At 38.9% G+C, this 12,612-nt stretch overlaps 1 protein-coding gene and 1 long non-coding RNA gene across 2 annotated transcripts in view; one reads left to right on the top strand and one right to left on the bottom strand.

The window, feature by feature from the left end:
- Nucleotides 1-708: 708 nt before the first annotated feature.
- Nucleotides 709-12,612, top strand: part of LOC311603476 (uncharacterized protein) — a 44,430-nt gene continuing 32,526 nt past the window's right edge. Inside the window, exons 1-3 of the mRNA XM_084792423.1 lie at nucleotides 709-785; nucleotides 1,569-1,627; nucleotides 2,468-2,622. Coding sequence (XP_084648549.1) covers nucleotides 2,538-2,622 — 85 coding nt within the window. The 5' untranslated portion in view covers nucleotides 709-785; nucleotides 1,569-1,627; nucleotides 2,468-2,537. The remainder of the gene's footprint in view (nucleotides 786-1,568; nucleotides 1,628-2,467; nucleotides 2,623-12,612) is intronic.
- LOC311603477 overlaps nucleotides 5,688-12,612 on the bottom strand; it is a 29,453-nt gene continuing 22,528 nt past the window's right edge. Inside the window, exon 3 of the long non-coding RNA XR_014781089.1 lies at nucleotides 5,688-5,784. This is a non-coding gene — a long non-coding RNA (uncharacterized lncRNA). The remainder of the gene's footprint in view (nucleotides 5,785-12,612) is intronic.

Here is a 12,612-nt window from a genome sequence, read left to right as displayed (position 1 = left end):
TGCTTCCCTCAGAGGAGCTGAGAGAATTAAATGAGATAATGAATGTAAATGCAGTGCTGGTACAAAATAATTGCTAAGTAAACATTAGATATTTACATTGGCAGGTTCATGTGTACAAGAGCAAGGGTGTAAATTCTGCAAGGTTGTAAGAGCTTGCTACTACAGTGAAATGTCCAGGAGAATCAGGCATTAAAAAATAGCAAAAATTTCCCAGTATGGGAGGCAGAGGCAGGCGGATCACTGTGAGTTCGAGGCCAGCTTGGTCTACAAAGCAAGTCCAGGACAGCCCAGGCTAACACAGAGAGACCCTGTCTCGAAAAACCAAAAAAAAAAAAAAAAAAAAAAAAAATAGCAAAAACTTCTTCTAAGAGGAAAAGTAAATTGCTACATCTTTACCCTAGTGGCATTGATCATCACAGTTTTCACAATGTCTTTTCAGATGGCATAGACTTCACTTGAGCATCCTGGTCTTTTCTATTTTTCCAAGGAACCTCAGAAGTTACAAAAACAAAAGCCCACAACAAGGAAAGCTCTATACCAGGTCTTGACAACCGTGCCCGCTTCCTCGCCACTTACCCTGTGAGACCTAGCAGATACTCTACAGCTTGAAGTGTCTATGGAAGATAGAAGTGCTATCAAGAGTTCTTGTCAGAGTTTTAATGTTTGGCTGTGGATCTCTGCATCTTTTTCTATTATCTGCTGGATGAGATCTCTCAAATAATAGTTGGGTTAGGTTCCAGTCTAGAGTCTCAGTAAGATGTCCTCACATCTGTCCCAATCTCCTGGTAAGTGAAGACTCTCATGGGACATGCCTTTTGGGCTAGTGCCCAATTATATGTGAGTATATACCATGTGAGGCTTTCTGCTTCTGGGTTAACTCACTCAGTATGACCATCTCTAGTCCCGTCCATTTGTCCACAAATTTCAGGGGAAGAGTTAGAGGAAGGATTGGGGGAACTGGAGAGGTCAAGGACACCACAAGGAGACCTACATAGCCAGCTAACCTGGGCCTGTGGGGACTCATAGAGACTGAAACACCAGTCAAAGAACACGCATGGACTGGTCTTATGCCCCCTATACATATGAAACTGATAGGCTATTTGGTCATCAAATGGGTCCCCTAACAATTGGAGTTGGGGCAAAGCTGTGCCTTATGTGAACCTGTTGCCTCTTTCTGTATCTCTGTACCCTAGCAAGGCTGCCTTATCTTGCCTCAGTGAAAGAGGAGGCATTTTGTCCTGATGTGACTTGGTGTGCCAGTCTGCACCTGATGATCAGGGGTCAGAGGTTGGGGGAAGGGGGTGGGAAGTGGGTGGAAGGGTGGAAATGGGAGGAGAGGAGAAAGTAGGGTTGCAATTGGGATATAAAATGAACAAATGAATAAATTAATGAAAAAAAAGATTCGATTCCCTGTCAGACTTCTCTTGGTGAAGCTTATCATATATAGACCCTTGAAAGAGTTTTGTCATCCATTAAAGATAACTATTCTTCTTTTAAAAATAAGTTCTAGCCTGTTTCTCAGTCTTAGTAGAAACTGAATAATTAACTACAGACTCCAAAATTCCCAGGCAATCTGAGAAACCATCTTGAAGTGGATCTTTTCTGTCTCAAAACGTCACAAAATCAGGTGTGTTCAAACATCTCTCAACCAGTAGTGATATGAAGCAAATATTAGACTTAAGCAAGCCCTTACTATGAGAGCACTTGCATTTGTCCTGAACATAGACTTGCATTGTTTCCAACATGAAATATTTCTATTAAATATTCTTAATCATGGTATGGCATTCACAAGCATTGAGATTCAAATGAGATTTCACTTGAAAAACAATCAGCTGTGGCAAATGGTCCATTCCTATGAAATCAATAATAACCATGCTGTTTTCCATCACCTAGAAGTAGCTGGCTTGAAAAATTACAAACAGAATTCTTTTTAACAATGTTTCATGTTGGTAAACTACATAGAAGAGGAAAGGAAAAGTTAAATTTCCACTAACCGGAAAATGTTCTCCCTGTTGGCCGCCTTACATAGTGACAGAAGGTGTTAGGCAGTGAAAGAAAAGACAGCAACGGTGACCAGCAAAGAATGCCGTATGCGATGATACAGACTTAATTGTCAAGATTTACCCAATATCGCAATAGTGGCACAATGGTTAAGGGGCTAACCAACTGCTTTCTGTTTAAATAGGTGGCCTGTTACACAAAAGGTATTTTTTGTGTTGTACTGTAAACCTGGTCAAAAAGCTAATGATACAAGAGATCTTAAACCTGAATTGGAGTCCTTTGTTGTCAAATTGCTTTCTACATATTGTTTATAGATTGTTGTTTATAGAATTGAGTTTCTCTCCTTTGGTCAGAGGAGTTTTTGTTTTTTTTTTAATAAGTAGCAATTGGTCAAAGTACTAAGTAAATGTAACCGTGAGTGTTCAGTTGTGGATGAACCACCTGTATTTACTTATCACCATGCAAGGATCTGGAACCATCACAGAAGGGTGGAAGAAAGAATCTAAAATCTGGAAGATAAGGAAGAGAGATGGGAAATGCTGACTTATGGAAATGACATGGCTGTTACATATATCAATCAACTCATAGCAACTATGAGTACCTACACAGTTCCTGCACAAGGTAAAGCTAGCAAAAACTCTAACAGGAATAGGGAAGGGGCCTCCAAATGACCACCATTGGTGGAAGAGCTACTGACAGTTGATGGCTGCTGAAGGAGGAAGAGAGGCTCACTCTCTATTGGGGATAGGGCTGCAAGTAGGTTTCCTGTAGTTCAGTGAACAGCTCCACACCTCTGTCTCTATGGCAAGCACTAACTGGAGTCAGAAAATTATCAATACTAAAAAAAAACCAGGGAAGACATGATGTCAGGAGGGAGGAGAGATGGGCAGCACCAAGGAGTTAGAGGGACACAATAACAGATGAAAATGATCAAACTACATTGGATAAATGTACAACATTTTCACATTTTTTTTCTACACATCACTGGGTCTGATGGAAGATGCACTGGATCTTTAGGATGTACTTTTTCACAGCATCATCTCCTTACCCAAGAACATGCACACTTTCACATTTATCTTTGACTTCTTTAATGTCTTTAAGCAACGTTTATCTCCTTAGCTAATTCCTAAGTATTTTATTCTTTTTGGTGCTATTGTAATATAATTTTCTCTTGCAGATTCCCATTGTGAATCACAACATGCTGCTGATTTCAGTGTGCTGATTTATAGCTTGCTACTTAGCTTAATTCACTTATTAGCTCTAACAGTCTCATGAACTCTTCAGTTTCCCATATCTGAATTCACATGATGTGTAAACAGGAATAATTTTAGTAAGCCCTTCTTTCCAATCTAGCTAGGCATTGCCCTTTTTACTGGGTAATGACTCTGGTGGGAATTTCCATTGCTCTTTTAAACAACGGTGAAGGAAACAAAGGCTGGAGACATATCACAGCAGATAAGAGAGCTTATTGCTCTTGCAGAGGACCCGAACTTGGCTCCAGGCATCTATATAAGGCAGCTTATAGCTGCCTGGAACTCCAGTTCCAGCAGATCTGATGTCCTCTTCTGCCCCTCACAGTCTCTGATATGCATGTGGTAAACATAAAGCTTTCAGAGTCATGTCCACATAAGTAATAATAAATAAGTAAGCCTTTGGAAGATCATGACAACAGATGGTTTTATTTCTAATATTAGAAGACAACAGTTCCATCCCTACCATTGAATGACTTTAATGGTGGTCTTCATATATGTGGCTTTAATATTGAGGTAGACTCCTCCCATTTCTAATTTGCTGAATGATATCATAAAAGAATGTTTGGTGCTGCCAGGAACATTTTATGATTGATTAAAATAATCACGTGGGAATTTTCCTTAATTTTTGGTAATGTAGCACATTAAACTTTATAGTTTTCATATAGTATGTCAATCTTGTGGTCTATGTCATGAGGTTTGATGACTGACTCAAACTACTTACTGATTATAGAATTTTTCAATCCTTCTGTTTTAGGTGACGTAGTTGATTTCGTACTGCTAGTAATTTGTTCATTTTAGCTGGTATCTAATTTGTGGCCACACGATACTTTTTGTGGCATCCTCTTGAAATTATTTTATCTCTATAAAATTGGTAGAAATGTCCCTATTCTTGGTTTAGGTCTCATTAAAGACTTAGTTTATCCTGCTTAAAATTTTGTCAGTTTTCTTGAACTTTTCAAAGAACCTACTTTTAGTTTTATTGATTGTCTCAAAACTTTTTCAATTCTCTATTTTTCTTCTCACTAATCCTTATTAGTTCTTTCCCTCGGCTGACTTTGGCTACAGTTTGGTCTTTTTCTAGCTTCCTAAGTTGTAAAGTTATGTTCCTTGCTTGATAACTTTCTTCTCATGGGATGTTCTAAATATGTCTGTTAGATAAAATGGTCCTATTGTGTTCAGTTCTCTGTTTCTAATTTACTTTTCTCTAGTTGCTTCATCTATTATTGAGAGAGAGGTACTGAAATTTCTCACTAATTTTCTTCCTTTATGACTTCAACTCAGTTATTTTCTTATAACATTATGGTCTGTTGTTAGCTATGTAAATATTTCTAAGGGTTATATTCTTTTGCTTTGTTGAATATTTTATTACATATAATGTCTTTCTTTCACTCTTATAAGTTGTTCTTTCTTCTCTTTTTGTTTCATCTCAAAATTTATTTTATGGAATATACCTACAGCTATCCTGTTCTATTTTGGCTATGTTTTAGTGAATGTCTTTTTTCAACTTCTTTCCCTATAGTTGTGTCTCCTTACATAAGCTGCTCTTTTTTTTTTAGGCAGTGCATAAACATCATTTACCCTTTTATCTAATCGTTCGCCTCTTATTGGGTAATTTAATCCTTTCACATGAACACTAGTAATTATTAAGATGAACCTCTTTATGTATTTGTTTTATCTATGTCAAAGCATATTCCCTTTGTGTGGCTTTCCATTTCTCATGTTATGCATCTTACTATGTGCCCAGCTGATATGTGTGCATTGTCTCTATCTCTCTCTCTCTCATTCTCATTCCCTTTGTGCACATTCCATAGATATTTAGTTTATGGTAGTGGGGATTACACGCAATATCTTAGACTCACAACCTTCTCAGTTGATTTGACACAGGACAGTGCCCAAACACTGCTCATCCGCAGTCCAGACTTGCCTTTTCCAGTTGCTTATTTTATATGGCTTCTACTTACTTCACTTTAACCTGAAGGAGTCCATAAAATATTTCCTAGAGGGCATTTCTACCAGGAACAAACTTCTTCTGTTTTTATTTATCTTGGGATTCTTCAGTTTCTCACTAATTCATGAGGGGTTTTTTCCTTCCAGATACAAGAGTTGTGGTTGACAGAGATTTTTGGTGACAGTCAAAGAAAACTAAAATAATAGTAAACAACAGACAGAAAACCAAAGGAATTAGAAGCACTATATCAGGGTTTAAATATGCAGCAAATAAAAATGAAGGAAAACAAAAGATGCGCATAGCATCATATGCCCAGGGAATTATAAGACTTGTCACAGATCTGTCCAAGCATTCTGGTTAATGACCTAAACATTTATTATTATTACCAATTTTGCAGATACTTGACCACACACCTCACTGTTAAAATCACAAATTCCAAGTATAACACACATCATTGATAAAATATCCTGACAAATGTAACTTAAGGGAAAAAAGTTTTATTTAGCTCACAATTGCAGGTTACAGTCCATCACTCTGGGGGCAGTCAAGATGGTAGCAATCTGACGCCACTGGAACCAGCCACTGTGAAGAGCAGAGAGAGTGAATGCATGCATACTCTACTCAGGCCCCTTACTCCCCTCTCCCACAGTCCACGATCTCCCACATAACAAACAGTCCCTTCTGCAGTGGACAGGTCTTCCCACATCGATTAGCACAATTAGCATCGTTCACCACAGATAAACCCGTAGGTCAAAGAGATCTGGACAAGATCTCACGGAGACTCTTTGCAGATGATTATAGTATGTGTCAAGTTGACGATCAAAACTAACAATTATAATTCAGGATAGAAAGTTATCAACCAAACATACTTTTTTAAAAATCCTCCTTGGGAGGAAAATGTCAGCTTGGTGTTCATTGTACAAACAATTCTTATACCAACCAGCAGGAAGTGAATTTTGCTGCTATCTCTATTTGGATATAGAGAGTTTTTAAAAATACACTGTTAGGCATTGCACTCACAACGCTTTGGGCAATGACAGACTGTGTATATGAAGGTGGTAGCCTTATAAATACATAATGGAACTGGAAATTTCCTACCTCCTACTGACACTGTAGCTGCTGTAAATTTGGGGCATAAAGCAAAACATTGTTCTTGTGCATGAGGTAATACTGTATGTCTGCAGGCTTATGAACCACTTCTAGTCATATAGGCAGAGAAAATACTGTGAGTTGCTGAACAGTTGAACATGATAATAAACTGGTTTATATTCTTACTGTATTATGACTTTAATGGCTATGTGGAGCCTACTCCTCCCCTTATGTATAAGAAATATTGACTGTACGGCATGCTATGTCAGGTAAGCAGCAGCTATATAGACCTGTGTTCATTGCCTCTTGATTTTATCAAAAGGCTATATCCTATGATTGACCTGTAATTTTCATGTTCACATATGTTTTATGATATGTTCACACTGGTAGTGTCTTAGTAGCATATTTTCCACCATTAGTATCACAGAACTGTGTATAAATGCCAGGTTAAAAAGCTGGACAACAGCAGCTTTTTCTACTATTTTGGACAAATTTGTATACTAATAGTAAATTGACTTAGCTAAGATATCTGTTTATTCAAATAGCCCACCCTGAATATCTCTCTGTTAGCACCATCACCAAGAGATATTTTACAGGAAACTTAGGAACTAGAAATTAGATAAATTCTTCTTGCTTTCTGTGGGTCAGTGTAGTACACCAAGCACAGTTGCCAGTAAGAATTCATTTGCTTATAAACTAGCTCATATCACCGAATACCAGCAAAACCTGTTATCCAGATCTTGGTTTCTCTGCCTTCTGGACCATGTGTATACTTGGCGTGAGATGAAGATCCATACATCAGCGAGGTTGAGGGCTTAGAGGCAGTGAGAGCCTCATGTAGCCTTAGTCTATCTATCTACCTGTGTTTCTAGCTCAGCTTCATGGGACATAGATTTTTATCTCCATTTTCTACATTACTTTATATTCATCTTTCCTTCATGGATTTCTTTATTTCTTTTAACATATTTATTTTGTTGTTGTTGTTGTTGTTGTTGTTGTTGTTGTTGTTGTTGTTGTTTTGCAAGACAGGGTTTCTCTGTGACAGCCTTGGCTGTTCTGGAATTCCTTTGTAGACCAGGCTGGCCTCGAAATCACAGATAATCTTGCCTGTCTCTGCCTCCCAAGTGCCGGGGTTAAAGGTGTGTGTTACCAGCAAACTGTCAGCACTACTCACTTCAAGACCCCATGCTAAACACTGGAGCAGTAACTTTTCCAATACTGTTTAACCAGCCCTCACAGTTGTCTAACTAAATCACTATAATGAATTTCATATTATCTATTATTCCTATTGGGTCTGCTTCTCTGGCCAAATCCAAAGCAATGCATTTATGGAGCAGTTTATACAACTATAGAACACGGGAAAGAGAACACTGAGCAGGACCTCCACACTCCCATGTCCCCACTGATCTCATTGGGGGCAAGATTTCTGGTTAATGCCAAAAATTAAAAGTGCAGCATTGATGATTTAAGTGAAAGAAATCACTAAAGGCCACTTATATCAGAAAGAAATACTTATTATATTTAGAATTGCAACATGATGGTTATGGTTGTTGTGAAGTAATTCTATCAGAGAACACACAGACTCTTTAATAGAAATTGTTTACTCACTGGCCAGCAGCCTATGTGTTGAATTTTCCCAAATCATGTAGCCTTACCATTCTTGGCTTTTTATGCACAGAAACATGTCGTGGTTAACATACTTTAATTAGCATGAAAAACATGCAACAAGAAGAGCAATAGAAGCAAAAAAAAAAAAAAAAGAAGAAGAAGAAGAAGAAGAAGAAGAAGAAGAAGAAGAAGAAGAAGAAGAAGAAGAGTACATTTAGGGATTTTCCCAGAACTATGGACTATGATGGATTAGTTGGGTTCTACATGCAGGTGTTTGAGTCCACGTACTGGGCTCTTAAGTCATAATGGTGCCTTGAGGACTCTAACATGGTGTCGGTTCTGCTAAGGATTGGGTACATGTTATATGATCAGTATCTGAGAATACAAAAGTGAGAGAAATTCCTCACCCAATGGCTCAAGGATGCAGGGACCAGTCTTGAACCAGACAAATGTTGGGGCAACAAGACTTACTGCCCTTAAACTAGGCTGAAGGTAAATGTATCCTGAACACAAAGGCAAAACACTGCTTTCTAGATATGTCTAAAATCATATGTGATAGTTTGACTAAGAATGGGCTTGGTAGGCACATAGATTTGAATGCTTGGTCAAGAGGGAAGGACATTATTAGAGAGGGGGCTTTGTTGGAGTAGGTGTAGATTTTTTGGAGGAAGTGGGTCACTTAGGGTGGGCTTTGAGGTTTCAAATGCTCAAGCCAGGCCCAGTGTCTCTCGCCCTCTTCCTGCTGCCTGCTGATCCAGATGTAGAAATCTCAACTCCTCCTCCAGTATCATGTCTGCTTGAATGCCACCACCATGTTTGCCACCTTGAATATAATGGACTAAACCTCTGAGCCTGCAAGTCAGACCCAGTTAAATGCTTTCCTTTGTAAGAGCTGCTGTGGTCACGGTGTCTCTTCAAATCAATAGAAACCCTAACTAAGATACTGTAAGCTAGGCTCACAGCATCCTTGAGCTCTGCCTTCAGGCTGCGGCCATTACTCAGCATTGGTGTTAAGCTGCTTCTTCCATTGGTTTCATGGGACATTAGGGATGTCAAAGACTGATCAATTTCTAAAAAGTACAGAAGCACTGATTCAGAAAAAAATCGGGCATCGTGTCCTTACCACTCTTTCTAAATCCCGGACATGATAAGCCATTCACAATCATTGCCCACCAGTACACAAGCACACAGAGAACCCTAGTAGAGACTGAGCCAGGATACAGGTTTTAAAATTATTAAACATTATTATTTCTTTGCATGTGTGCACATGTCTCTCTCTCCCTCCTCTCCTCTCTCCTCTTCCTCTCTCCTCTCTCTCTCTCCTCTCTCTCCTCTCTCTTCTCTCTCTTCTCTCTCTCTCTCTCTCTCTCTCTCTCTCTTTCTCTCTCTCTCTCTCTCTCTGTGAAATTTTTCATGGGAGGAGGCTACATATGTGGGCATCAGAGGACAAATAATTTGTGGAGTTTGTTCTCTTCTTTTCCTTTATATGGGTTCTGGGAATTGAAGTTATGCCCCCAGGTTTGCTCAGAAAATGCCTTTACTCGTGGAGTCATCTCACCAGCCTATGCTTTAAAATACCTTATGGGTGACACACTGAAACCAGACTCAATGTCTCAAGAGATCAACACACCTTGGTGTTATGAAGCCCAATTAAGTCCAAAGCTGAGGGCAGTACTAAATGGTCCAGCTAATGTCCTAGAGGATGAAACATCTTGGTCAGAGTTGAAAATTGGCAAAAAGCTATGCCAGATAGGATAAACAGGGACCACAAGAAACAGTTAACGCTAATATTATTTTAGATCTACACCAACACTTTCTACTTAAAGGGCACTTGAAATATTAATTTAGTCAACGATGTAGTCATAGTTCTATGCAACAGACTATGGTAGTATAAAATTGAAAAAGAAAAGGGCCCATTTCTATTGAGGAAAACAGACAATCCACAAGTAAAGAGATAATTGATGCTATGGACCATGAAATACAAGTCAAGAGAAAGAGGGGGATGATGGGGAGGTACATTTCACAGCAGAGAATCAGCCAAAATATCGGTCTGACAGTAGCCTTTCTCTTGAGCCTCAGAAGGACTGGGGTGGTAAATTAAGCAAATGTCTTTGGGAGAAAGGAGTATCTAGTAACAGATATCAGATCTGAATCCAAGGTACCTGGTTTATAAATTTATATTTTCTTCCCAATTTCTTATTCTCAGTTAACACTTGAAACCTGAGCATATCAAATAGTATCCAGAGAAAGTAGCTTGCTGTGTTTATGCCCTTTCTTCAAATTCTTCCAGCCTTCCAAGCTAATGTCAGTTCCTTCTGAAGGCCCCACAGGTATAATAGAAGGCTCCAGAAAAGGTATCTTAGATGTAAATCAGTAGGTCAAAGGCCATGAGACATTCTGTCAAATAGGTGTTCTCCCATTAAATTGCCTATGGAGGCCTCTCATTTGTGGGATGTGTCATCACCCCAGCATTAGAAGGCACGCCCTTTCAAAATGTGATGAAAAGGAGGAAGGCTGTTTTGAACATAGACAACTAAGGCAAACATGCGCTGTAAATCTAAACTTTCTATGTTTGCAAATTCTGGAGGCTGAGGTTGGTGCCTAATCCTGTTTACTACAAACAGACTCAGCGCTGACTTGGTTACCTGCTATTTCAAAACCCTCCCTTCCACAGCTCTTTAGTTATCATACAATAGGCAAATAGCATAGGAAATTTTCAGTTGCTGCCTCAGTACTGTCAGAATGTAGCTGCTTAAGAAGTCTGCTTGCAGAAACTTACTTCATGAGGAAGAAAGAAAGAGCCTGCTGAGGAAAAGGAGATTTGGGTGATTTTTTACCAAGAAAGGCATTCATGATTTGTGTACTTTTCTTTATGAAGTTCATATTTCCCTTTTCTTCTTTGTTATCTTTTTGTTGTTGTTACTGTTGTTGCATTTTTGTTAGTTGGTTGGTTTGTTTGAGTCAGGGTTTCTCTGTGTAGCCTTGACTGTCCTAGAACTTGCTCTGTAAACCAGGTTGGCCTTGAACTCAGAGATCTGCTTGTCTTTGCCTCTGGAGTGCACCAAGACCATCTTCTTATGGAGTCCCAATTATTACACCCCACACAAACATAATAACCTTCATTTATTGTCTTAGTTTATGTTGCACAAAAGGAATAAACGTCACATACTCTCACGTGGCTTCCTTTGTTCCTTCATGATTATTTGCATTTCGTCCATATTGCTACATGTTGCAGTAGTTCATTGTTACACTTCATATCCTTTTGTATAGCTTTTGTGCCAGTTCCCAAATGAATACCCTTATGTTTCACTAACTTGTATGTAACACAGGCTTATATTCAAAGACCTAAGACTCAGTTTATATGGGAAAATATTAAGAAATGCAGGGGAAAGGCATAAGAGTAAATATTGAACCCTTTGAAAACTAGCTTAGACCTGAGAAAGAAACTAAAGTGAGATGTTAAAACATTAAAATCCAATGGGGATTTTCCTTGACACAAAAGTACGAGCATCACTTCTGGTCATGAGAGCTCACTGTAGTACATTATGCTACTGCCTATTGAGCACTGACCATATAAACACTGAATCAAAAATTGATTTGAGTATAAGCTGGTCAAATGTACACATGTGAGCCTCCTCCTGATGGTCCTAAACAGGAAGCTTAAAAAGATCAAATCCCCAAGGGATTGAGAACAAAAAAATAAGCACTGTTGCTCAAGACAGAAAGATAAAACTGGAGATTGAAAGTGTGAGTCTCCGCACTCAGGATGTGTGCAGCTGGAAAGTCATTCTTGTAGGCTGTTGTCATTCTTGTTGTCTATTAGTTTGTCTAGTTAACTGTCACATTCTGTCCATTAAAAGGAGTTTTGGGTCTATTGTGATGCAATTCACTCCTGAAGTTTCAAAATCTCGTTTTTAAAAATATGTAACTTTCTAAGCCTTGGTTCCTTTATTAATAGCCTAAGTTCCAATTAGCAAATTATTATTGAGGGAATCAAGTGACTCAAGGTATTATCATTAAAAGAAAACAAGGAGCCTCTAGATATATTTTCACCAGTAATTGTCTATTAAACACGAAAATATTAAGTTGAAAAGAAGTAGAAGTGAGAGGGTAAGCTGCTGGATTTCTACCTGGTCAATTTGTGCATAGATGTAGGCATTGATATTTATGAGTCAGAAAAAGAAACAAGTACAGGGGTCATCTCTCTTATCTGTCCTTAAGCCACCTGCCCAGGACCCTTTCAGTATCAGATAAAGAGTCCTCTATCTGGCAGCCGCATAACCCTTTAAGCAGAAAAAAGATCACAACAGACCTGATTTCTTTATGAAATCTCAGATTCTGAAAGCTGTAAGGGACTCACAGGACATGCGACCAGTGTCCTCCTAGGGCTTGTGTCTGTGGTATCTTTGGCAGAGGCCGTTGCCCTTTTATTTGAACACCATCCATGACAGGAAGTGTGGTGCTTTACAAAGCACTCCGCCCTCTTGTTGAGCTTTCCTGATTGCCACCTGTTCACCATCAGCCTGGAACAGTGTCTTCTCTTAACACCACCCGTTGCTCTTCCTTCTGCCTTCCGCAATACGTACAGTCTGAATTCCTATACACAGAAATCATTCATGGAGATTGCCTTCCTTATTAAATATGGGTCACTCACCTGAAAAGTGATTGGCGAATAAGCCTTGAGAGTTATAGAGCCCTTTCTCTCCTTAACTT

This window comes from Acomys minous (assembly GCF_964271855.1).
Source record: "Acomys minous genome assembly, chromosome: 8".
Classification (NCBI taxonomy): domain Eukaryota; kingdom Metazoa; phylum Chordata; class Mammalia; order Rodentia; family Muridae; genus Acomys; species Acomys minous.
The sequence above is the reverse complement of the archived record's forward strand: the minus strand, read 5'-3'. Positions and strand labels throughout refer to the sequence as shown.